Below are 26,036 nucleotides of genomic sequence, written 5' to 3' on the forward strand. Positions count from 1 at the left end.
GGTCCTGGAGGGCTTTCCTAGAGATGTCGGCGTGCGGCTGGGGAGTCCCGAGCGCCCCCGGCCCGGCCCGAGCCAACGTCGGGAGCCTGAGGAGCAGGGATTCTGGAGAGGCCCTAATGCGGGGCGGGAACGGCTTCTCCCCGGGATGAGGTCCCTGCGGCTCCAGGAGAGCTGTGGGTCTCCGGGGGGTGGGGCTCGAGTCGGGGGAGGGGCTTGTGTATTTAAGGTCAATTTCTTTGAACCTATAGAAATTTCCCTCCAATTCCGAACCAGCCCCTCGGTGACGAATCTGCCGGCCCTCTCGCAGGACTTAGGCCTTGGAGAGCGTCGGGACCACGGAAGCAGACAAGAAATGAGCTCCAATTGATCTGACAGTAGATCACCGTGAATGCCACGTCAATTCCCTTCCTCAGTGGTTCCAGGGCACGGCTTAAGGCGAATCTGCCGCTCGCGAGTGGGGCCCGGGGCCAGGCGGCGTCCATTTTTGTTTTGCGGCCGTGCGCTCTCACAGTAACTTCGGGAAACAGGATTCCCTCCTCCCCTCGGGAGGGGCGGAGCCTATAGGGGAGGATGGGCGGTGTCAAGGCACCGTGATGATTCAAACAGGCCAACAGGCGAGGCGCCCCGGGTGGGTGCCGCCAATGGGTGGGAGGGCAGGGGGCGGGGCAAGGGAGGCCTAGCGGGGTAGGTTGCACGGCGGCTTTGGCGCATTTTCGGCTGGTTTGATTCATCCATTTTGAAGAGACGGGGGAGCGGGGGGCTCGGCAGATCCCGGGGGCCTGGATCCAATAGCGGCGGAGCCTGAGAAGCTAGCGGCCCGGGCCTCGGCGGCCGAAGCAGCTCCGGGGGGGGAGGGGCGCCCAGCGCGCGGGGTGGGGGGGGGGGGCCTGGTCTCGGCTTCGCTGAAGGTCCGGTTTCGGCTGCGAACATGTCCCGGCCCGTCAGGTCAGTGCGAAGGGAGAGGCCGTTGTGGAAGCCAGGGTGCGGAGGGTTGGTGGGCTACGGAAGAGGAGGAGGGGGTGGCAGGACTTGGGGCGGGGACATAAACATATATATATAAATATATATAAGGGGGGTATCTTGCGGGTTAGAGCTGGGTCGCTTTCTTGCGCGCCGCCGCCGCTTCTCTCCGGGCTGGCGCGCGCTTCTGCGTGGGGGAGGGGCGGGGGCCCCTTGCTGGCTGGCGCGCGGCGTTGCCTGCGGGGGGGCGGGGAGAGGCGGCGGCGCGCACGCGCGTCACCCGCACCTACCCCTCCCGCCCCAGTCTCGCGCGGCGCGGGTCGTCTCTTCTGCGGCTTGGAGGGGCGGGGGCTCTTTTGCGCGAGCGAGCGTCGCCGCCGCCGCTGCCGAGTGGGATGAATTGCTCGGAGTGCGGAGCCCCGAGGGGGTTGGGGACAGGGTGGGGGCGGGGGGCGGGAATCGGAAGCCAGCTCCCCCACCAGGCCCCTCCCCCTTGGGTCGCTGCCCCCGTGCCTGGATCCCGGAGTGGCCGGAGAGGGCGTGAGTGGGACCGGTGGAGTCCCTTTCCGCCCTCTTTCCGCCCCCGTCGTGGAGTGGGGGGCTTCGTCGTCTTCCGTGGGGGCGTCGCCTTGGCTTGCTCCCCGCTCCTCCGAGCTTGCTCGGGGGCCCCGCCCCCCGCGTGGGGGCGGGGGCGGGAGCGGGAGGCGCGGCCAGAGACGGCCCCTTCCCTGGGCCGTGCCCTTAGTCTCGGCCTCCAGCTTGTGGGCGGAGGGAGGCGTTGCCCGAGCCGCGCCCCCGTCTCCCCTCCCTCCGCTCCTCCCCTCCCCCTCCCCTGGGGAGAGCACGTGTCGGCATCGGCCCCGCCCCTTTTCCCCGAGTAGCTGGGGAGCCCATCAGGCCCCACGCGACCCCAGGATTCCGGCAAGTTTTCTGTGGTCCGGTAGATGGTGGAATGGCCTCGTCGACCCTCGTCAGCGGAGCGTGGGCCTCCGTGGGAGGGGGCGTGGCCTCGTGGGAGAGATGACGTTCTAAGTGCGGACTGGTGTTGGGAGGGCCGGGTCTGCCCTGCTGCCTGTGGTCTCTGACCCTAAATTTGCCGGGGAGAGCCCTTCTCCACTCAGCTGGCGACGGGAACGAGCTTTCTGTAGACACTACCGCTTCTTGGGTCCCATTCGAGTCATGGCTGGCCCCCTGCTTCCTAGTCACCATCGTTTCCACAAAATGGTAAGGTATATTTTTAGACTTTAGTTTTGAGTGACAGTGGAGGGTGGGAGAGGAAGTTAATGACGTACGTTCATCCGTGCTCTTCTCTTTACTCCCTAGACCCTCCTCTCTTTCCCTCTTCCTTGATGCTGATGCGCTGTCACAGATTCCTGGTGAAGAAAACTGAAATGCACTTCCTACCAAATTGGCTCTCCTGCCTACTGTCAAATGCAAGATATTTTTGATAATCTGAATCAAACAGGATCTTAGAACAGCTAATGTTTGTTTTAGCTGGGTTATGTATTTTATTATGTCCTGGAAGCTCCAAATGATCATTATTTGCTTATGAATTTTAAATTTTGTATTCCTAAGTAACTTAATTATGCTTTTAGTGACCATTTCTTATTCTTACCTGCCTGAGTTTATTCTCCCAAATTTAGATATTGGAACCAGAGCAGAACTTTATTGTTCAAGAAGTTGGATTTTGCTTCCATCACATGAGGGGAAATATACGGAGCCCAGCTTAAACATCAAATTTCTCTAGGTATAGGTGATACCTGCATCAGTTTTTCATTGTGCATTATAGAGATGTAACTAATTTTTACCTTCTTTATTTAGCTGAACTTTTAACAAGCTTGTTTATGTTGTCAGTTGGATTTTTTTAGTGTCTCACCTGAAAATTTATAAATTCAAAAATTAATAAAGAAGCATTTAGAGGCTTAGGACTCAGTACTTCGGGGTGTTGTGTTGTTGTTTTCCCCAGTAAATGTCTAGAAGTTATAACCAATATCAAACTGAGAGGTAGAGTATTCCTTGATTTTTATTTCCCCAAAAAACAGTCTTGCCCCTCACAAAGGAGTCTTTTCCTCTTAAGGTATAATTAGCTAGAGTGCAAATAGATAAGTCTAGTTTTGTTCATCAATGAACAGCATTGACAACTTTGTTCTCATTAGGTGAAAATCAATCTGTTTTTGTGGCTAAGTGTTGCAAAGCTAGATAATAATGGAATTAGTGGTTTTCTCCCCTTTGTTGAAATTTTAATAGTATTTTCACTATGGTATGGAGTAAAAAATTCTGTATATTTATGACTTTCGTTTAGACCTTAAGTCTTACTAATTCCTTAGCTTCCCTGTTAATGTTAAATAAAATAGAAAATCAGAAATGTAATAATGTTTACTCTGACTTGCAGTGTATTCAGTGATTGTTGGTAGAAAGTTGTTGTTTAGTCATGTCCAACTCTTTGTGATCTTGTGGGGCTTTGTCCATGTTTTTCTTGGCAGGGATACTGGAATGGTTTTTTTCTCCAGTGAAAGGCAAATAGAGGTTAAGTGACATGCCCAGGATCATACAGCTAGTATGTGTTTAAGGCCACATTTAAACTCAGGTTTTCCTAACTCCAGGCCCAGCCTTCTATCCACAGAACCATCTAGCTACCTCAAAGTACTTTGGTAGAAACTACTTTATTGGAATTGACTCTTCTGGATGCTTGGGGGTTTGGAAAGGGAGAGAATGTTACTGTAGCTGTTAATGCTGTTAATCAATAAGGTCTTTGAGAAGGCTGAGTACCTCACAAAAACTAGTGTTTTAGGTTCTGTCCTTTTGTAGCACCTAGCATGTACAGCACCCCATGAGCATTTTTAAGTGCCTTTTTCTTGCATTCAGTTGCAGGATATAGAATCAGCAGACTCTTCTAGACTAATTCCCTCACCTTACATTAGAGGAGACTGAAGCCCAGAGGCTGTGGAATTGCTTGTAGTCACAGAGCTGGTTGGTGGTAGAATTTGGACCAGAATCCAGGTTTTTCAATGTGATCCTTTTCCCGTTCTGCTTCAAAGAATTGATAATAATTGTTGTTTGTTGTAACATTTTAAAAAATTCTTTCCGGTTTAAATGCATTATCTGATTTCACCCTCACCAAAACCTTGTGAGATAGAAGTGGTATTAATCTCTGTTTTAACAAATAAGGGTGCTGAGGTAGAAGAGTTCCATGATTTGCTTGGATTAGAAGAATCTTGGTCTTTAGGACTCTCAGTGTGGTGTTCTCTGCAGTGACAGAGCTCCCTGTTAAAGGAATACCAATAAACCTGTTTGTCCTTTTCTTTGTAGCACATCATCACAAGTCTGTGAGACTTGGTAGTTTCAGCTGTTCCTCTTGGACCTGAGAGCTTAAGGTTATAAGGGAGTTTTTGCCATCCTCTGGCTTAAATTTAAAATTTTGAAATTCAGTTTTTGAAACAATTTAGAAATTACTGACTTTACCATATTTTACCCTTGTTTTGTATATGACTTTTAGGAAAATAATTAAAAACTTCCTTCAGATTCTTAATTGCTCCAGTCAACAGCAAGAATTTTGGTTAGGACATATCTGAAATCTAAAATTAAAATGCAACATATTCTTCCTAATCAAGGAACAAGCTTTAGAAACTATCTCTGAGTGAAGGCCGAAGGAAAGAGGGAAGTTTGCTGAAGCTGGCAAATTTACAGTACTGTAATGGAATTTATGTTGTCGAACATTCGCAATAACATGTTCTATAGGTATTTCTCTCCAGATGTGAGTGACACTCTAACACTCCAGTATAATTCTACATATTAGAGGTTATTTGAAAGATTCATACCAAGGTTATTTAATAAATGGGGAGTAGATTGTTTCCTCATACTTACATTTTTCTCCCCCATCATCATTCTTTCCCTTAAAAACAATTGACATACAAAAAGAGAAATCCCTTGAACCCTACTATCATTTAAATGCAAATTTTATTCATATAGAACTTGTTCAAAAAAAAAATTCTAGTCATTCAAGGTCATGTTCTGATCGTTAAGAAACAGGCATTTTATCCCTTGAGCACTACTTCACCCAAAGTAGTAATTTTTAAAATTTTAAAGAATCCAAAGGGCAAGTTAATGTTACAACATTTTGTAATTTCTATGTAATTGAAATGCAGTGCAAATAAGGCATGTTCAATCTTAATTTTTAATTTCCTTGTTTTTTTCATTGTGAGAAGAGGAAAATAATTTTTTGAAGGTAATACTTGCAGTTGACACAGATGTCGAGTGCTACTTGATGAGGAATTAAGAGAGGCCAGCTGATATTACTTAAACTGTATTTTGATGAGCTATTATCAGTATTGAATACATACTTTATACGTAGGCTCTAACAAAAAAATAGTTTAGGAAAACCTGGCCCATTTTATACATAAATGCTTTGTTTAATTTATTCAACTTATTTTTTAATATTATGTTTTCAGGAGGTGTTTAAGCATTTTGTGATTCAAGTTCTAATCCTGGCTCTTCTACTTAACTATCCTATGCCCTCAGTTCCTTCAGATGTAAATTGAGGAAGTTGATGTAGATGGTCTTCTTGAACTGTGGGCAGCTTTAATGTTTTTATTCTAATTTACCATGTCATGCTTGTTATTAAAAAAAAGTTTGGCTTGGCATTTTTTTCAGTAGTGTTTTGAGGGAAGAGAGCCAAGAGGTTCCTAGAAGACATAGGAAAATATTAGGAAGAGAGAAAGTAAGAGACCTGAGGAAAATGTGCCTCACTGGAATGAAAGTAGTTAGGCTTTGAACATTAGAATTAATGACTTATATTTAATGTTTGAGGGTGCAAAATCCAAATAATAAATGCAATTTATATAGCATTTTTAATGTTTGCAAAAGATCATAGATGTTTTATCTCATTTAAGCTCCTTAATTTTGTGAGGTGGATGCAATATAGGTAGTGTTAGAGGCATGCTTGACACTAATAAAGTATCAAGGAAATTTTATTGCAGCAGAGTTTAGAGGAATTGAACACTTTTGACCAAAAGTGAGTTTAGCCTCCCCATCCCCTTAGGATGGAAGACCACTGGATACAGAAGTGGGATGAGCTATATACCGTTAGTTCAAGACAGACCCTCCCAGCAGGAGAGAGATTGGTCTGTTCTCCCTTAGGTCACCATCTTCTCTACATGTCCATTACATAACCACCCTTGATGTGATTCCCCCCTCCCAAACATGCTTTAACATAGGATCCATGATCAGAAAATGGAGGGATAATTTTATGTGGGGTGTGTCTGCTAATATGCATGAGATGCATTAAGGGGGACTGGGAAAGGCTTTTTGCAAAAAGGTGTAATTTTAATGAAGACTTCAGGGAAGCCAGGAGGTTGTAATGAGGGAGAAGATTCCAGACTAGGGGAGAAGTCAGTGAAAATGCACAGAGCCCGGAAATGATGTCCTACACCAGGGTTGTAGAAGGGTTGAAAAAGAGAATCAGCAAGACTTGCCAGCAGTTTGTATGGGCACAGAGAGAGAGAGAGAGAGTTGAGTGAGTGTGTGTGTGTGTGAGTGATTGAGAGACAGAACCACGTTGACACCTAATTTAGTTTTAGTTTCTGAGTGTATAATTGGGAGCATAGCTGCACCCTCAACAGTGATAGAAGTTAGGAAGAGAAAAGGGTTGGGATTGGGGGGAGATATTATATTCAGTTTCAGGTGTGACTACTTTGACAATCCAATTCAAAATGTCCAAGAGCCTGTAGTTTTAGGTAGAACAACTTAACAGTTGTGCCAGGCAGTGGAGATACAAAGACAAAGACAAAGTGAGCAATAGTCCCCATTTCCAAGGAGCTTCCATTCTTCTTTGAGGTATGTGTTAATGTGACTACATATGACATGTATGTATTTAAGAAGAAAAATAAGATAATTTGAGGAGAGGGAGAAGGCATTAATAATATCAGGAAAATAATGGGTGGCACTGGTGGAGGTAAAGGAGTATATTCAAGGCATGTAAGAGAACAGCCTGCGCAAAGGCATGGGGTAAGAGTTTTGAGGGGACAGTGAGTAAGCTAACCATTTGGGCAGTAACAGGCTATGTGAAGAGGATTGTTGTAGAACAAACATACCAAGGTAGGGTTTATTATACATTCCAAGTCAAGGAATTGTGTATTTTATCATAGAGACTGTCTCAAGCTACAGAAGCATTCTTGAGCAGGAAAATGATGTATCTGAAGTCTGTTCTCTTTATAGTAGGCTAAGTTTAAAAGAATCTGGACTATATAGTGTGCTCCTGCTTATCTGTAAAAATAAATGATAGTGCCTCTTTTTTCACTCTTGGGTTCACCTTTTTATGTTTGATGTTTTTGATATTTTATACCTCTGTCATTTGCCAATATCCCACACTCCTTTACAGCGAAGAACAAACAGTTAAGCCAAATATAGTCCAAAAACTCTTACCTAAAAGTATTGGCTTCATAATTATTTTTCTTAGAACAAAGTTTAGACATTGTTCATTATCTGATGTCTAATGCATCTTAATGTTTTCATTTATTCATTGGGTATACTGTTCTGAGTCAGCTTTCTTCTCTTTTCATTTCATACAAGTCTTCCCATGTTTCTCTGAATTTCTCATATTCTGCCTTCACTCTTAGAAAAATGTTCCTTTTTTTATTGATAAGTTTGTTTTTACATCACCTTCATTTCTGAATATAATCTCCCCCCATCACCCAGCAAACAAAACGTAACTTAATATTTCAGGGAAGAGAAGGAAAAAAACATGCCTTACATTTTTAGAAATTAGACCTCACTGCCTCATATATCAGATATGATCACCAGAAGTCACATGACTGCTATGGCCCCAACAATATTCTACTATAAACATTAGCATTCCTGAAAAACTATAGAAGTAGCATGTAGAAAGAAACACATGTCTAAAAGCTTTGATTGTCCTTGATTCCAGATATTTTTTTAATTGGGTGTGCTCAGATCACCTCTTTGCTTCCCGAAGTTCATTTGAAAAACTGCAATCATACTTAACATTTCTTTTGTACGTATCCAGGATCAAGGTTCAGAGTTGGACCTTAGAGATCATCTAGTTCAATCCTCTTTTTGGTAGTAATGACTTTATAGTGTTTAGAACTAGGGTTGAAAGCAGCTTAACCAAATCCTTTGCTGGTTTTTATTTTACTTTGCTAAATAACCTATGATTACATCAGGTCTTTTCCTTTGAGAAGGTAACAAGTCCATTCTCATCAGTGCCTAGCATATTCTAGCTGTCAGATACTTAAACTTTTGCTGCAGCATTGTGAAGTAAAGTTTTAGTGTGACTTAGGGGAAATGATATAAGAAGTTCGGGAAATGATTGCCTTGGAAATAAGCTATATCTTATAAAAGAGGCAGTGTTTACATAGCTGTAGGAATAGCATATCCAAATTGGTACAGAGCTATAGGGATTGTAAACTGAACTTGAAAAATGTCAAAACAAGTTAAAGACCACTCTTTATTTTTCCCTTCTGTTCCCCAATTTCATATTCAGAAATTGAAAATTATCCCTTGCTTACTTGATGTGCTTCTAAGAGCCTATGCTTCTTTTAATGATGTTGGATATTTTTTGGATATTCTTACATTTTTCTGATGTACTTTAAGTGCATTTGTTAAACAATTAAATGTGAAAGCATCCAATATAAATGTTAGGTTCGCAGCATTATTTAGTACACATAATAACCTAGGGACTTCCACTATTCAGATTGTATAGAGTTGTTATGACTTATGTTTAAAAAAGAAAATTGAGAGGAGAGGCGGACATCCTTTTTGTGAAATACATCAGTGGTCCCAGACAACATATAGATGCACTGGCAAAACCAAAATGCTTTGTAAATGTCTTTTTAGATGTGTTTTCCCTCTCACATAATTCTGGTGAAATAAGATACTTGCAGCTGAAGGAATTGGTGAAGGATACATCAGAAATCCAACCAACAAATAATACAGAGAGAGAGAGAGGGAGAGAGTGAGTGAGAGTGTGTGTGTGTGTGTGTGTGTGTGTGTGTTTAATGTGTATTCTTTGATTTCACCCTTCCCAAGTTTGAAATATTTGAAGAACGAAAACCAGAGATGGTGTGGGACAACTCTGAAAAGTTAGCAAGTGAAGTTATTTCATCCAGGGGTTTTCTAGATAGGTGGTTTATGTTCAAGCTCAAGCTGTAACTATGGTCATGTCTCTTTTGTCTGACCTAATGGAGAAGGATAAAGGTATGGAGGATCCAGGAATTCATTGTGTGTGTGGTTTGAGTAGATAGTTTCATATTTGTATTTAAATATGCTATAGGTATGGCTAATACCATGTGAGTTTATAGCACAAATCATCACTGAATAGCTTTACTGGTGCTGCTCTCCAGGCCTTTATTCTCCTTTTTCTCCCCTCATTCCTAGACATCTACTATATTGGTAGGAGGCAACTGCATTGTTATCACATGTATGAAAGAAGTCTGAACTGGACTTTTTCTTGGCTGTCATTTACTCTCCTTTAAAATGAAGGGGTTAGACTAATCTCAAAGGCTCCAGGTTAAAAATGGACTTCTCCAACTTTTTAGTTCACATCTTCTGACTTTTGCCTTAAAAGGCTTTTATTTCTTTTGCTTGCAAGAACAAGGTAAGAGGGATCTGCTGTGGATTTTAAGGAAAGATTTACTGAATAATTCCAGGTAGATAATATTTGGCTATAAGAGGATATTATGAATGAATAAATAAGTATTTTATTAAGCCTTTAGGATGTGCCAAGTACAAAGGAATATAAATTCAAGAGTAAAGACAGCTCCTGCTTTCAAGGTGTTTACATTCTAATAAGCAGAGCTAGTGCATAAGCTGATATAGTGAGTGAGAAATTCTCTTGCACATAAATTTAGTTTGTAATGTAGAAATTATCTTTGGTACTGGAAATTACTAAACAGATTTAATGTTTAATGTCTTTTATCCATTTTATCACTTCGTGGTTTGTTTTTTTCCTCAGGGACTTTCTGTCTTAAAATTTAACTGGGAATAGCTGAGAATTTATGATTTTGGCTCTGCTAAAAATAAAATGCTATATAGTTAAATTATTTTTCTGCTCCTTTAAAATGATGCAAGTGAATCTGAAATAGTAGCCTTATAGTTCTAACTTGGTAGAACAGAACTGAAGTTTTTGAATGCTTCTGTCTTTTGGCCTCTATGTTGGAAATCTTTGGAGTATGTTACAAGGATCCTTCTCTTATTACGCAACCTGTTTTTATTTCTTATGTGGTAGTTTTCATACTTAGGGTGTAACATTCTCCAATAGATAAGTGATTTTGGAGATGCCTTATAATGGAAGAGAGTTGGTTCAGGATTTGCAAATGCTTGCTATGGAAGTCAAGCTCTACAGGGCTTGAAGATGTTGGGAAAAGTTTTGACTGTGATCTGGCAGCAGACTGTCCTTCTGAGGATCAGGTTAGCTAAGTATAGAAGCGATCACTTCTTCCTAATATTTCTGAAAAGGAGAGGAAAGCCTTAAAATCTTTTGACCTGCAGCCCAGATTTGAGAGGGTCCAGAGGAAAGATAGGTAGGATCTATACCTATCCCAAGGGCTAAAATTCTGCAGGACTACACAACGCAGAGGTATGCGGGAATACAAGTTGTTTATGAGTCAGCAGGGTGATTTGACATGAGAATTATAATTTTCAAGAAAAAGGTGATTATAACCCCACTTTATGTACTAACCAGACCTCATTTGAAATATTGTGTTGTTTGAAAAGTTACATTTATAGGTTAGAGAGTGTCCAGAGAGGGGGCAACCAGGATGGTGAAGGATCTTGAGTTCATGATATGTAAGGGTCAAATATGGAGGTTTTTTTCCCCATTTATTTTTGTTTCAATTATATATATGTAAAAACAATTTTTAACATTGTTTTTAAATTTTGAGTTCCAAATTCCCTCCTCCATCTAGGAGAAGGCAAGCAGTTTGATATAGATTATACATGTACAGTCATGCAAAACATTTCCATGTTACCATGTTACGAAAGAGAACAGATCCCCAAAAAATCCTAAGACAAAATAAAGTAAAGCAGTATGTTTCAGTCTGCCTCCAGATTCCATCAGTTCTTCCTCTTGGGGTAGATAGCATTTTTCATCTCATAAATCCTTTGGAATTGTATTGGATCATTGCATTGCTGAGAATAGCTAAGTCATTCACAGTTGATCATAATACAATATTGCTGTTAGTGTATACAATGTTCTCCTGATTCTGCTCACTTCACTTTGCATTAGTTCATATAAGTCTCCAGTTTTTCTGAAACCATCCTGCTCATCACTGCTTACATAGTGTTCTAGTACAATCATATCCCACAACTTGTTCAGTCATTCCCCAATTAATGGACATCCCCTCAGTTTCCAATTCTTTGCCACCACAAAAAAGAGCTGTTATAAATCATATACCACATGTAGCAGTTAAAGGTAGACTGAGGCACAAAGTTCCAAGCACAATAAATTTATGAGTAAAATACGAATCTACCAGTAAATAGGATCTCAGCTTCCTTAGCAAAGCTAAGACTTCAAATGAGGGAAACATCTCTCTTTTATAGTTTTAAGGAGGTACAGAACAGAACATCGTAGGCTGGGAACAAGTTATGATTGGTTAAAAGAGCTCAACATCATGAATGCCTAAATCACTGTGATTTGTTAAGAGATCTGTGGCATGGGGGACAGTGTGATTGGGAATGAGAAGCTATCAACAACCCCTTCCTTTCATCCTGTGACTAAGAAATAAATGTTCGGTGTTTTAATCTACTTACAAAGAGATAGTGGACCAGATTATTTTGGAATAACGAATTAGACATCCTTGAAAGGAAACCTGGTGGTGTAAAGACTTTGTGGTCTTTACCCACATCCCTCAATGATAACAGATTTCCTTGAGAACAGTGATTAGTAAGAGAACTGGATTTCTAAACTTATTACAAGCCATTTGAATTTCTGAATTGTTAAGAGACAAAGAACCATGACTTAGGCAGTAACAGATGAAATCATTTGGTTATGAATAGGATCATTTTTTATTTATTTTTAGTTTTCAGCATTCATTTCTATAAGATTTTAGTTCTAAATTTTCTCCCCCCATGACAGAGTGCAGTCTGATATAAGGCTATACATATACAGTCATATCAGACATATTTTGACATTAATCATGATGTAAAGAAGAATTAGAACCAAAGGGGAAAACCAATGAGAAAGAAAAAAGCCCACCAAAAAATATTAAGCTTTGATCTGCATTCAGACTCCATAGTTCTTTCTCTGGATGTGTATAGCATTGTCCATCATGAGTCTTTTGGAATTTAGGATCAATTTTTAAAAGACAGAATCAATCTGATCATTTCATACAACTTGTTCAGCCATTCTCCAATTGATGGATTTCTTCTGTTTCCAGTTTTTTTACCACCTGAGCTGCTATAAATAGTTTTTGTGTATATATAGGTCCTTTTTCTTTGATCTCTTTGGGGTACAGACCTAGTAGCGGTATTGCTGGGTCAAAAGGTATGCAGAGTTTTATAGTCCTTTGAGTATAGTTGCAAGTTGTTCTCATCAGTTCACATCTCCACCAACCAGTGCATTAGTGTCCCAATTTTTCTGCATTCCTTCCATCATCATCTTTTTCCTTTTCTGTCATATTAGCTACTCTGATAGGTGTGAAGTGGTACTTCAGAGTTGTTTTAATTTACATGGAGTTTAAATGTGGAGTTTAAAATTATCCAACCTGCAATAAAAGAAACTAAGACCTCTGAGCCAATGGCACTTTATTAAAGGGTCCATGATGCCCCCTAACAAAGTGGATCTCAGATCTTCCTCATGATCTGAAATGCCCCTAATGCTTAGGACCTTGTTTTTATAAGTTTTGGTACCCAAATATGCAGAAGGGGCATGATAAAATACAGAATCTCATTGATTGATAGACCTTGCTCTTAGGCAAATCATCTTTGGTAATCAAATGGTCATAAGATGAGCGCCTGCTCATATTGGGCAAGAGATAGTGATCCTGAAGTACAACAGCAAGTTGAAGGACTTTCTAAAGAATCAAGACGTCTCACCCATGCTGGGTATTTGGACATGGAATTTGAGTAAAACAGAATGGAGATATCTTTATCAGCATTCTTACGGTTGAGCACGTGAGCTTCCTAACTGGTAAACGAGTAATGAACATTACATTAAAATTTGAGGCCCAATGTACCGGCCTACTGTAAGAACCAGTCTTATCTAATTGTCCCTATATGATTTATGTAAAGTATCAAACTGATTAATACTGATTGGAATGGAATCATTTCTCACACTAATCAATGGTGATTTATAACATTTTTTGATATGACTATAAATACCTTTGATTTCTTCTTCTGAAAATTTCCCATTCACATCTTTTTCATCATTTGGGGAATGACTTATAATCTTATAAATTTGACTCATTTATTTGATAAATGAGACCTTTATCAAAGAAACTTAGTGTAAATTTGTTTCTTGCTTTCCATCTAGTCATGGCTGCATTGGTTTTGTTTGTGCAAAACCTTTTTAATTTAATGTAATCAAAATTATTCATTTTACATCTCATAACACTCTACTTCTTGTTGGGACATATATTTGGTCATAAATTCTTCTCTTCTCCATCAATCTGACAAGCTATTCATGCTGTCTTAATTTACTTACATCAGTCTCTGTCTAAATCATGTGCCTATTTTGACCTTATCTTGGTATACAATGTAAGATATTGGTCTATACCTAGTTTCTGCCAAACTGCTTTCCAGTTTTCCCAGGAATTTTTGTTAAACAATGAATTCTTGTCCCTAAAACTTGGATCTTTGCATTTATCAAATATTAGATTACTATGGTCATTTTTTACTACATATGTGCCTAATCTATTCCGCTGATCTATCACTATTTCTTAGTACCAGATTGTTTTGATGATTACTACTTTGTAATACAAGTTTGAGATCTGGTGCTGCTAGGCCACCTTCCTTCACATTTTTTTTCCATTGAATATCTTGATGTTCTTGACCTTTTGTCCTTCCAGATGAATTTTATAATATTTTTCTAGCTCTATGAAATAATTTTCTGGTACTTTGGAATGGCAATGAATAAGTAAATTGATGTAGAAAAGCTTCCTTGCAATTAGAACCATCCAAAAATGGGAATGGGTTGCCTTGGGAGGTGGTAGGTTCTCCTTTGTTAGAGGCCTTTAAATAAATCTCATGAGCACTTTTGTGGGGATTCCACTCAATTTTTTACTGATTAACAAGCATTGTTTTCTCTCCTTTTTTAAAAATAATTATTTTATTTATTTTCAGTGTTCTACAATCACTTCCATATATCTTAGATTTTTTTTTCCCCTCCCTACCTCTCCTTCCCCACTCCCTCCCCAAGACAGCGGTTTTCTTTCCTTCCTAACTGAAAAATAACCAAAAGAAAAACCCTTACAACAAATATTCATGATCAAATTCTTGGCCATGTCCAAAAACATATATTTCATTCTGCATTTCAAATCCGTCCTTCTCTGGCAGGAGAGTGGGCAGCATGCATTCTTTCCTCTTTAGTCCTCTTGACTATATTTTAATCATTTCATCGTTCAGACTTCTAGTCTTTCAAAGTTAATTATTTTTCTCTGTAATGTTGTCATTGTATAAATTATTTTCCTAGTTCTGCTTACTTCACTTGGCATCAGTTTATACAGGCCTTCCCAGCTTCCTCTGAAGTGGTACTTTTTTCTTTTTCATTTTTTTAGAGCATATTAATATCCCATTGCATTCATATCCCATATTGTATGCAAGCACCTCCTTGGTTTCCAGATTTTGCTGCTGTGATAACAGCTGCTGTAAATATTTTTGTACTTAAGGATTACTATTTACTATTACTATTGGGGATAATAGGCAAACAGAGAATAATTCATTAACCACAGTTATATTCAGTTGTCTTTAAAGTTTAAAAAAAACAGACTTCAAGCTACTTAAAGTAAGGAATTGGAGAACCTACAATGCTGTTAGTATACAGAAATGTTTATTTCCTTCTCTGTTCTCATCCCTCAAGCGTGTTTTGAGAAATCCCTTCTCATGTTAGATGTTGAAACAATGAAACTGAATCTGACTGACCAGTTTGTCTCAGGTTAATTGTAGTGATGTTACTGTGCTTCTCTTAATCCTTTAATGTTTGTTTTCTTTGTAGAACTGCTATTATTAAAGTAATTATAGCCCTACCATTCTCTCTCTAAGGCTGTTCTGAGATTTCATGTATTTTGGACGTTGATATTGAAACTTTTTATTAAAGGAACAATTTTTAACACCCTTTAAATTCAGAAGATTGGAAAAGTAAGAAAAACTAAAACTGAAATTATCTTTATGTTGAGTAATATAGTATATTGACAATTACTTAGAGTTTTCTTTGTGTTAAGTAGGACTTGAAAAAAATGCTTTGAAAAGTCCCCACAGTAGTGGGAAATAGGAAAATGTTTTCAAATTTTAAGTCAATCCATGGATATAAATATATTTGTACCTTTTCTACTTTTAATTGCATATTGGATAATACATAGCATCCTTTGAAGATTGAGGAGAATATGGTCACTTAACCAAATAAGTCAAATAATTTTAATAATTAGGGGCAGTGATAATTTCCTTCGTTAAAATATTTGATCAACATCGAGCATTTAGGAAAACTTATTTTTAGTTCAGTTATAAAAAGCAGTCATTTAACTTAATCTTCCAGTTTGCTTAATTGGTGTTAAAAATTAAAAAAGATTAACAGTATCATTATTGTGAGGAGAAAAGCTGCTTTTTTTCACGATGACACCAGTAATAGTCAACTTTGTGACTGAGTATGTATGTATTACTAGGAATAAAGAAGTGGATATAAAGTTTGATCTGTTTTTCTGTTGTTCAGTAATACTGGGCAATCTAAAGAAAATAAATAGCAAGACTGGGTGAACTTTTAATAAAAAGAAAAATCACCCAACTTGATGTGAGAATAGCTGGTAACAAGTAACCAGGGCAGTAGAAATTAAGTGATTAACTAAAGAGATAAATCTCAAAAAAATGTCAGATTTCTCAGGCTTTATTGGAACTGTTAATTTTTTTTTTTTAGCTTTTATTTAGTATTTTATTTTTCCCCAATTTCAGGGAAAAACAATTTTTAACATTTGTTTTTAAAACTTTGAGCTCCAGATTGTTTCCCTTTTCCCCCTCTTCGCCCCCATTGAGAACGCAGGCAATTCAGTATAGGTTATACATGTGTAGTTATGCAAAACATTTCCATACTAGCCATGTCAAATAATCAAAGAAAAACATAGACAAAATTCAAGAAAAATAATGTTTTAAAAAGTATATTTTGATCTATATTCAGATACCATCTCACGTATTTCTCTGGGGATGGATAGCATTTTTCACCTTAAGTCCTTCAGAGTTGTCTTGGATTATTGTATTGCTGAGAATAACTAAGTCATTCACAGTTGAATCATTTTACAACATTGCTGTTACTTTGCACACAGCACATTTCCCTTTGCATCAGCCTGTGCAAGTCTTTCCTGCTCATCGTTTCTTAGAGCAGTGGTTTTCCATCATAGTCACATACCAAGACTTGTTCATCCATTCATCAGTTGATAGGCTTACCCTTATCTTCTCATTCTTTACCCCCAGAAAAGAACTGCTATAAATATTTTTGTACATATAGGTCCTTTTCCTTTTTGTTTTTTTTATCCCTTTTGAGATACAGACCTAGTACTGGAATTGCTAGGTCAAAGGGTATGCATGGTTTATAGCCCTTTGGGCATATAGAATTGTTAATTCTTGAGTTAATAATCTATATTTGATTTGTTAAAATACTCGATGTGCATTTTGTTTAGTTTGGTGAATGGATCTGTATTATCATTAAAATGAAAACATATAGTTCTGTATAATTAGTTTTTAAAGTTCATTTTAATTTCTGGGTGAGATCATGAGAAAGCACATTAGAAATGAATGCAGTGGTCCCTAGTCCAGTGAATGGGAATGAATTTCTTCAAATATAAAAAGATCTTTAAAATTGTAGTGCTCATAGTTTGAATTTCTTTGAATCATCATGCCCTTTGTGTGCTAAATTACATTAAAAATGCCTTTTGGGGGCAGAAGCATCATCTTAGTTGGAATTTATTTATAAACATTGTCTTTGTCATGGATCTCAAAATCCCTACATCTGTGTGAGGTACATTTAAAAGATCCACAAAGAGGTGTTGCTGTTATTCCTCTTGACTGTTATTGAATGGTGGTTCTAATAGCTCAATATATTCTTCCTTACAGAAACAGGAAGGTGGTCGATTATTCACAGTTTCAGGAATCTGATGATGCAGGTAAGTTTATACCCTTTCAAGAAGTAGTATATACCCCCAAATGTACTATAATATTAAATGCTTTTTTAAAAGTCTCACCTTGAAGGAAAATCCTGTTTCTGTATAATACCCAGACAGTCTTATAGTAAGAAGCACTTATGTAGAGTTTTAAGATTTGCAAGGCATTTTACAAACATCTCATTTTATCCTTAACTACAATCCTATGAAGTAGGTATTACTCCCACTTTACAGAAAAGGATACTGAGGCAGGCAGAAATTAAGTGACTTCCCCAGGAGTCACACAGCTACTTAAGTGTTTGAAGCCAGATTTAAACTCAGGTCTGCCTGATACCAGGTCTAGTACTCAATCTACTGTACCACCTACCTTATAACTCTGTGATAGGGATATCTTGAAAAAATAAAATAGTTTTTTGTGTTGGTTTTTTTTTAATTCTTGTATTCATTAGACTTTTTAGCAGAGAAAAGAATCCCCAAAATGGAATATTTTTCTTTTCTATTATTAATAATTAAGTCTAAAGAAAAGTTATTTTTAGGATCTTGTATGTATGTTACGGCTTATGGATTTTCAGGTTTACTTTTCTTGGTAGATAAGCAGCTAGGTGGCCTAGTATATAGAGTATTGGGCCTGAAGTCAGGAAGACCCAAGTTCATATCTGGTCTCAGACACTTAATAGCTGTATGACTCTGGGCAAATCACTTAACCACTATTTGCCTCAGTTTCCTCATCTGTAAAATGGGGGTGATAATAGCACCTACCACCAGGTTTTTTGTGAGGATCAAATAAGGTAATAATTTGTAAATAACACAGTGCCTAGCACATAGTAAGTATATATGAATTATCAATAATAATAATTCATTCTTTTAGATTTCAACCTTCTGATACAATTTTCTCTAATAAGCTTATCTGAATGAGCACAAATTCTGAGGTCCTGTTAATGCTTTTTAATATGTAAGAAATCTCTTGCTATGATAAAACTCTTTTGCCTCTATATCCAGAGGGTTTTTTAATCCTGTGAAATTGTAGTTATGAAACATTTGTCTGAAATGATAGAATGTTGGAGATCTATGAATTTTTTTAAATTTATAATTATTTCAGTATCAAATTTTCTTTGTAATCTACACATTTTATTTTATGCATTCAAAATTTTAATCCTGAGGAGTCTTCACTAGACTGCCTGGGGGTTCGTGACATACAAAAAGGTTAAGACTCCCTGTTTTAGGGGGAACCTGATCCCACCTACTTTATCTATTACAAAGGAACACCTTGAATAAGAATGTAGTGCTCATTTTTATTCTAGGAAGCAAACAATTAATTTCATTTTTAACCATTAAGATGAAGATTATGGAAGAGATTCAGCCCCTCCAGCTAAGAAAATTCGATCATCACCCAGAGAGGCTAAAAACAAGAGGCGGTCTGGGAAAAATTCACAGGAAGATAGGTAAGAATGGTGCTATTTCTCTTGTTTTCGTTATCTAATATACCTTCTTCACTTCTCCCTCATCAAATCCTCCTTTGTAACAAAGAAACACAGCTAAGCAAAATAGCTTTCTTTCCAAGAGCAAGGAAATGCATTTCATCTCCTGTTCTCCAGGAATTATCTTGGTTATGGCAATTAATTGGACTTTACCTACTACCTGTTGTTTTAATTTTCCTTATCATGGTTATTGACCATGTTTTCCTGGTTTTAATTTCATTATTTATCAGTTAATGTAAGTCATCTCATGTTTCTCTGAAATTCCTCACATTTGTCATTGTTACAGATTTTATGCCACAATTTATGCCATAATTCCTTTCCAACTTTTTGCCATTATGAAAAGTGCTACTGTGATTTTGTTATATATGAGATCTTTTATTCTCTGTCTCTTTTTTTAGGATATATATGCCCAATATTTTAACCATTTACTTTTGGAGATCAAATTACCTAATTAGTGTTCCTGAGAAAAATTGTTTTTTAAGATAGATTGTACATCTGTATATATAGATATAGATATAGATATATATGTAGATATCCAGAATTTTTACTACTCAAACTTGTTTCTGATCACATTTTCAAAATTCTGGTCTGTAACAGAAAGGACTGGATCAGGAGTTAAGGGAGTTGAGTTTGAGTACAGGCTCACGTTTTCCCTTGATTAAAGACTTTAGTTTTTAACCTTTACTAAATTGGAGGCTAGTAAAGGGGGGAATCCCAGGTCCCCTTATGAGAATAGCTATGATGGAAATAGGTATCCTGTATAACAGAAGGTGTCTGTGATGGGGAAGGCTGACTTAAAATAGAACGTTAAAACTATCTTGTCTTGTTTGACTTGATAGGAAGATCAAGTAAAAAATATTTATTGTAGTTATTTTAAGTTATTAACCTTGAAGTGTCGAACTCATTGTAGCAAAATGAGACCAAACAAAAGTTAATTTAATGAAGTACTAAGTTGGTAGGAGTTAAAACATTAGGTATCAAGTTAAAACATTAGGTTAGTCTCTAGTTATCCTGATCCAACCTAAAGATCTTCATTTGCTTTTCTTATAGAATCTTTAAAGTGAGTTTTTATGGGTAGAAAATAAAAGAAGTAGAAGGAATTACAGAATTTTAAAGGTGGAAGGTATCTCAGAATCTGTTTGTCCTGACTGAACCATATTTATCCTCTGCCTTTAGGCCAGACTGTTTAGCTCAACTTTGATGAGTGTCTGTGCTCTTATTATTAGTTCTCCCAAGAATTGGCTTTATAGATGATTTCCTCTTCTCATATAGCTTGGTGTTAATTAGACCTAAAATTTATTTTCTTTCCTTTTGTACATTCATATTTGAAAAAGTGTCAGATTTGGAGTCAGGAGAGACCTGGATTCAAATGCTATCAGCATTACTCATTAGTTGTATGATCATAAGCAAAGTTAAAATTTCTCTGACTCTCAGTTTTATCATCTTTAAAATGAGAGTAATATTTGTACTTAACAGGGTTATTATGAGGGGCAAGTTAATATAATTTATAGTATAAATGCCTTGCAAACCTTGCAAATCATAAATAATTGTCAGTTACTAGTAATGGCCTATATTATTAAGAATTTTCCTTTGCTTCAGTGATCCCTCTGTTGTCCCATGGTAACTGAATGAATTGTTACCAAATTGAATATATATTACATTTATTTCTTCATATTAATTGAAATTGATTTTTCTTTGTGCATTCTGCACTTGTAATTACAATCAACTGTTATTAGTCCTTCCCTAATAGAGTTCCAGGCTTTGCCTTAAAAGTCTGTATATAGAACTGTAGGAGGACTGAAGACAACTGTAGGGGTGTAGTAATTGTGATAGCAAACTGGATAGCAATTTGAGTTGTTTGTCTTATACTAACAGATAATAATTGACAAGTGTAATAATAGAGAAGTATGTATATTTTTCAGAATGACAGAATTCCTTGAAGTGGATCTTTTAGTTCATCTGATCTCTTTTGTTAGTTACTCCTAGCCTTAATAGAATAATTTGAGTATGAATAGGGGAACCAATAGTCCTTTTATTTTCAAAAATTAATTAGTAATAAGAACTGCCTTTCTGCATGAATATCTATTCCTTTAGTTTTCCCAATCATAGAATTATAAAACTAGAAGGTATCTCAGGAGATAGCCAGTCTTATCCCTTCATTGACAGATATAGAAAGTAAGGCATAGAGAGGTGTGAAGTACTTTGCCCAAAATCATGTAACTGACAGTTAATTACAGAGCCCGGATTAGAACACAGTTTGCTGAATTAAGATTAGAAGGAATCTAAGGATTTGTATTTTCTGAATCAAGATGGTAGAATGAAAGGAAACATTAAGAGTCTAGCTCACCTGACACATCTCCTTGACAGATATCTGATCTGAAAGACCAGGAAAAAGTGTGAGTGAATCATTTTTTCAGCCCAGGGCAACTTTGGGAGCCAGCAGGGGTTGAGGACCCTGATGATGGAGTCTGGTCATGAGCATGCTATGGAGCATCCTGATACTTAGGAACTGAAAGGGCCAAGATATAAGGCAGGAAGGGCTATCCCAGAAAGTGATCCTGGGGGATCCCTGAACATCCCTGGGTGTGGGATCAGGTATCATCTGGCAGCTCTTGTCATCTACTACCTAGCACCATGTCACAGATCCAGTGTAGAGAGGAGCATTTGTGAACAGTGATCCAGTTGTGTACTAAGCAAGAAAAAAGTTCCAGAAGCAAATGATAGCTGTGTGATTCTGATCCTGGAAGCAAAGCTTAGCGTCTCCAACTTCAGAGCCTCCCAGCCGGCTAATAGTGGCTGAGCGTCTACTCCCAACCAGGAACAAACCGACAAATCCAAACCTGGGTCAAGAACCTGCAGGACTCATATCAGGAAGATCAGAAATCTCCCCAGATTAAACTGCTTTGGAAGCACAGAAAACTTACAGGCACAAGTCCCTCTGCAGACAGAGCTGTGAAAGCAAAAGAAGGACATGAGGACAAAAGTTTGGACTAGTCATTTCCCCACACCTCCACCCTGTCTTCCCAAGAGTGGGTTAGCCCCAGGACTAATGTAAAGTACAAAGTCAAGGAGAATAAGCAAGAACCTCATCATAAAGAGGCGTTATAGTGACAGGGAAGCTCAAGACAGAGAGGAGCATGACTCAGAAAAAATCTTCAAGCAAAGTCTCCAGGAAAAATGCAGCTTTGTACACTAATCCAACAAGAATCCCTAGAAGAAATAGATGTAAAAGTTATATTTTAAAGATGGGGAAAGAAGCAAGAGCTGGGGAAGAAAGATAAGAAAAGAGGATTAATAACTTAGAAAAAGAAGTTCAAAACCTTATCCAAGAAAACAACTGCTTGAAAATTAGAATTGGCCAAATTGAAGGTAATGACTCTGTGAGACATCAAGAAATAATAAAATGAAGACAAAAGTCTGAAAAATAGAAGAAAATGAAGGATCTCATAGCAAAAACAACTGACCTGGAAAACATTTAATAGAAATAATTTAAGAACCATTGGACTGCTTTGAAAGCCATAAGCAAAAAATAAGAGAGAGAACCTAGATATATTTCAAGAAGTGATAAAAGAAAACTGTCCAGATAGTTTAGAAACAAAAGACAAAGTAGAAATTGAAAGAATCTACTGTCACCTCCTAAAGAAATTCCAAATTAAAAACTCCCGGTAATATTATAGCCAAAACTCAGAGTTCCCAGGTCAAAAAGAAAGAGAATACAGCAAGTAGGCAAAACGAATTTAGTGCCAGGTTTTAGCAGCCACAGTGATAGAGCCTCATAGAGCTTGGAATGCAGTATTACAGAAGACAGAGGATCTAGGTTTAGAACCAAGAATAAAATTTAACCAGCAAAACTGAGTATTATCTTATCATTATATACTCCCTTACAGGACGAAAAAATGGACTTTTAACAAGACAAGCATTCCTGATGAAAGGAGCAGAGCTGGGTAGAAAATTTAACATATAAGCACAGGAGTCAATGGACACATAAAAAAGTGAACATGAATGAGCAGTCATAGGGGATTAATCAAGTAAAATTGCTTTAAATTCTTATATTGGAAGGTCATACATGTAGCCACTCAGAATTCTGTTATCACTGGGGGGGGTCATAGAGGAGGTCTAATTAAACAGTGGTCCAGGCAGTGATTCTTTTTATTTTGATAATCTCAAAAGAATGGAAAGAGTGAGGAAGAGGAACACATTGGGAGGAGGGGGGACGGAAAAGGAGGAGTGAGGAAAATTATCTCACATAAATGGGGTGTGCAGAGAATTTATACAGCAAGGAGGGGTCGTGGGGGAGAGGAGCAGATGATACTTAAACCTCACTCATCTCAGTTGGTTAGAGGAAGAAAGCATACACAGTTACACACAGTGTACACACAGTTGGGTACAGATAGACATCTTATCCAACAAGGAAATAGGGACAGAGGGTTAAGAGAAAAGGAGGGAAGTAAGAGATTAAGGGAGTCATTAGTGAAGCAAAATGGATTCTAAAGAGAAAGTAGGGAGAAAGGATTAACATTTTCTTAGCATGATAAGATGGTAGAGTATTAGATAGATAGATAGATATGATCTTAGAGATCAGTTAGCCCAATCCCTTCATCCCTCATTTTGCTAAATGGGAAACTGAGGTCCATAGAGCTTGTAACTTTCCCATGGTCACAGAAGAAGACAGAACCAAGAATGAAGCTTTGATCTTTTGACTCCAAATCTAGGTTTCTTTCCATTGTACCATGTTATTTTCATGTACTCTCAAGGAGAAAGGGGGGCAGAAATGGGTATATGTTTAAAACACCTCTCTCTGTCTTTTATTATTTTGCTGGCTCATTTTAGGTTGGCTTTTGCTTGGTCAGAAAATTATTATACAATAGCTTTTAGGTTGTGTAGCTTATTATGTTCCTTTAAAAATATTCTAAGGTATTTGGTGGGAAAGTGAATGATGTGCATAATCAGGGAGAGGAAGTGATGTCTATGTGTCTCCTGCCAATAAATTAAGGCAGATGTATAGACCTGCCAGTAAGTTAAACTGTCTAGCCAGTGTTGCTTATTTATCCTACTAGCAAGAACTTCCCTTCTACCCCCAAATAGATATCCATAAAAGACATCCTCATTGAAAATATTAGCTTAATAAACCCCCACTATACATTTCTCTATAAAGTTACTTTGCAATATTCACATTTACCCTTAGATTATGTCCATATATGAACCCTTGCCTGTATATACCTGAGAAGTATGTACCTTTGAAGGAATCATTTGCTCTTCTGGTGTTTGGAAACAGTATTTTTCATAGGGGCTATGAAGGATTATAAATTTATCAAATAGATGGCCTACTAAAAATACTAGGAGCAAGAGGAATCTGTTGCCCTTGTTCTATTATAATTTAACTGTCCAGGGTAAGACAGAAACTTGTAGCTTTTTTTTTTCTTCTGAATTTAACAGATATAAAAATGTGTCTTTGCAGAGAACAAAAACTGAGAATTTTATGTGAAACTTACATATAGCTTGTTTTTTAAATGTGTCTTAAATATACTAGGTCAGCTAGGTGTCCCAGTGGATAGAGTGCTGGTCATGGAGTCAGAAAGACTCCCTCCTGAGTTCAAATCTGGCCTCAGACCCTCGTAGATGTGTTACCCTGGGCAACTTGCTTAACCCAGTTTGCCTCAGTTTCCTATATATCTATAAAAGGAGTTGGAGAAGGAAGTGACAAACCACTCAAGTATCTCTGCCAAGAAAACCCCAAATGGGGTCACAAAGAATCTTAACACAACTGAACAATAACAGATACATTATAAGGAATATCATATTGCCCTGCTTATTTATGTCCTCTTCTGCACATCTGTGTTCTCATATGTGCATTTGGAGAAGGGTGGAGGGTGAGGGAACAGTTAAGGTGAAATGACTTGCCCAGGGTCACACAGCTAGTAAATATCTTGAATCTGAATTTGAACTCAAATCCTCTTGACCACAGACTGGTGCTGTGTCCACTGCACCACCTAGCTGCCCCTGTTCTCATATGTGCATTTTTTTTTTAATGATTTTTGTGGATGTTCTTTTTTTGGTTTTACTGTCATTCCATCCCACAATCACCAACCCTCCCCACAAAGACAAGTTTTGTCAAGCAAAACAAATTCACGCATTGTCTTAAAATGTATGTCTCATTTTTTTTTACTTTTTAGTTCTTTACCTCTCTTACAAGAGGCAGGGGACATGCTTCATCATCTATCTGTTCTGCTATAGCAAAAGTGTCAAACTTAGAGCCCACCAGCACTCCTGAATGCAGCCTGAACCAGATTAAATTTAATTGAGAAATATTTAACAAAATAAAAATAGAATAGAATATAGAATAATATTTTCAATGAGAATGTTTTTTATGGCTATCTATTTGGGGGTAGAGGGGAAGTTCTTGCTAGTGAGATAAATAAGCAGCACTGACCAGACAGCTTAACAATATAGAAATAGGTAGTTTTCTAAGTTAATGTGTGTTCCACAGGGATTGTTATGTAACGTTTGGTAACTCTTGTGTCTATTTGAGGTTGATACTACTGTTCTGCAATTGTGATTTTTGTTATTACTGCATTATCTTTTAAAGCTATTTTCTTTTATATTATTGCAGTCATTTCTATTAGTTGTTCAACTGGTTCAGGCCACTTAATTCTTCATCAATTTATAGCTCAGAAATTGAGAGCTGTAAGGAACCTTAGAGGTCACCTAGTCCAACTTCTCGTTTTGCACATGAAGAAATAAGGGCAATAAAGGTTATGTGACTTGCCTCAGGATCACACAGTCAGTGTTTGAGGTGGGATTTGAACACAGGTCTCCCTGATTCTTTAAGTTCTATACTTTGTCCTTATACTGGACCCCCCTTGGTTCATACAATTCTTCCCAGATCTCTCATCCTTTTAATCGTTTCTTACAGAGCAGTAATATTCTGTTACATTAATGTACTGTAATGTTTATCCATTCTCAATTAATGGATATCCATTTTATTTCTAGTTGTTTCTGACAAAAAATAATAGTCTTCAATCAGGTCTTTGTTCATGTGAGATTCCAGAGTATCCAGTGTCCCTTGAGTCATTCCCAGCCTTTTCAGAGATTATTAACATGAATTTTTGTACCTACAGTGAGGACTCTGAAGAAAAAGATGTGAAGACCAAGAAAGATGATTCACACTCACCAGGTATTTATGTAGTTAGGTTTACTAGAAATATTATTTTTCCCTTCTTCACTTAGAAAGCCACTCCTATGAAGCATTCCCAGAGGATGCCTTCAATACTTTCGTCAGAATTTC

General features: G+C 38.0%; 1 protein-coding gene across 2 annotated transcripts in view; it reads left to right on the forward strand.

Moving 5' to 3' along the window:
* The first annotated feature begins 656 nt into the window (after nucleotides 1–656).
* NUCKS1 (nuclear casein kinase and cyclin dependent kinase substrate 1) overlaps nucleotides 657–26,036 on the forward strand; it is a 32,549-nt gene continuing 7,169 nt past the window's right edge. Inside the window, exons 1-4 of one of the 2 annotated variants that reach the window (XM_072648035.1) lie at nucleotides 657–945; nucleotides 17,227–17,276; nucleotides 18,610–18,715; nucleotides 25,870–25,925. In XM_072648035.1, coding sequence (XP_072504136.1) covers nucleotides 929–945; nucleotides 17,227–17,276; nucleotides 18,610–18,715; nucleotides 25,870–25,925 — 229 coding nt within the window. In that variant the 5' untranslated portion in view covers nucleotides 657–928. The remainder of the gene's footprint in view (nucleotides 946–17,226; nucleotides 17,277–18,609; nucleotides 18,716–25,869; nucleotides 25,926–26,036) is intronic. The other variant, XM_072648036.1, reaches the window with a different exon arrangement.

The sequence above is a fragment of the Notamacropus eugenii genome, chromosome 2 (genome assembly GCF_028372415.1).
Source record: "Notamacropus eugenii isolate mMacEug1 chromosome 2, mMacEug1.pri_v2, whole genome shotgun sequence".
NCBI lineage: Eukaryota > Metazoa > Chordata > Mammalia > Diprotodontia > Macropodidae > Notamacropus > Notamacropus eugenii.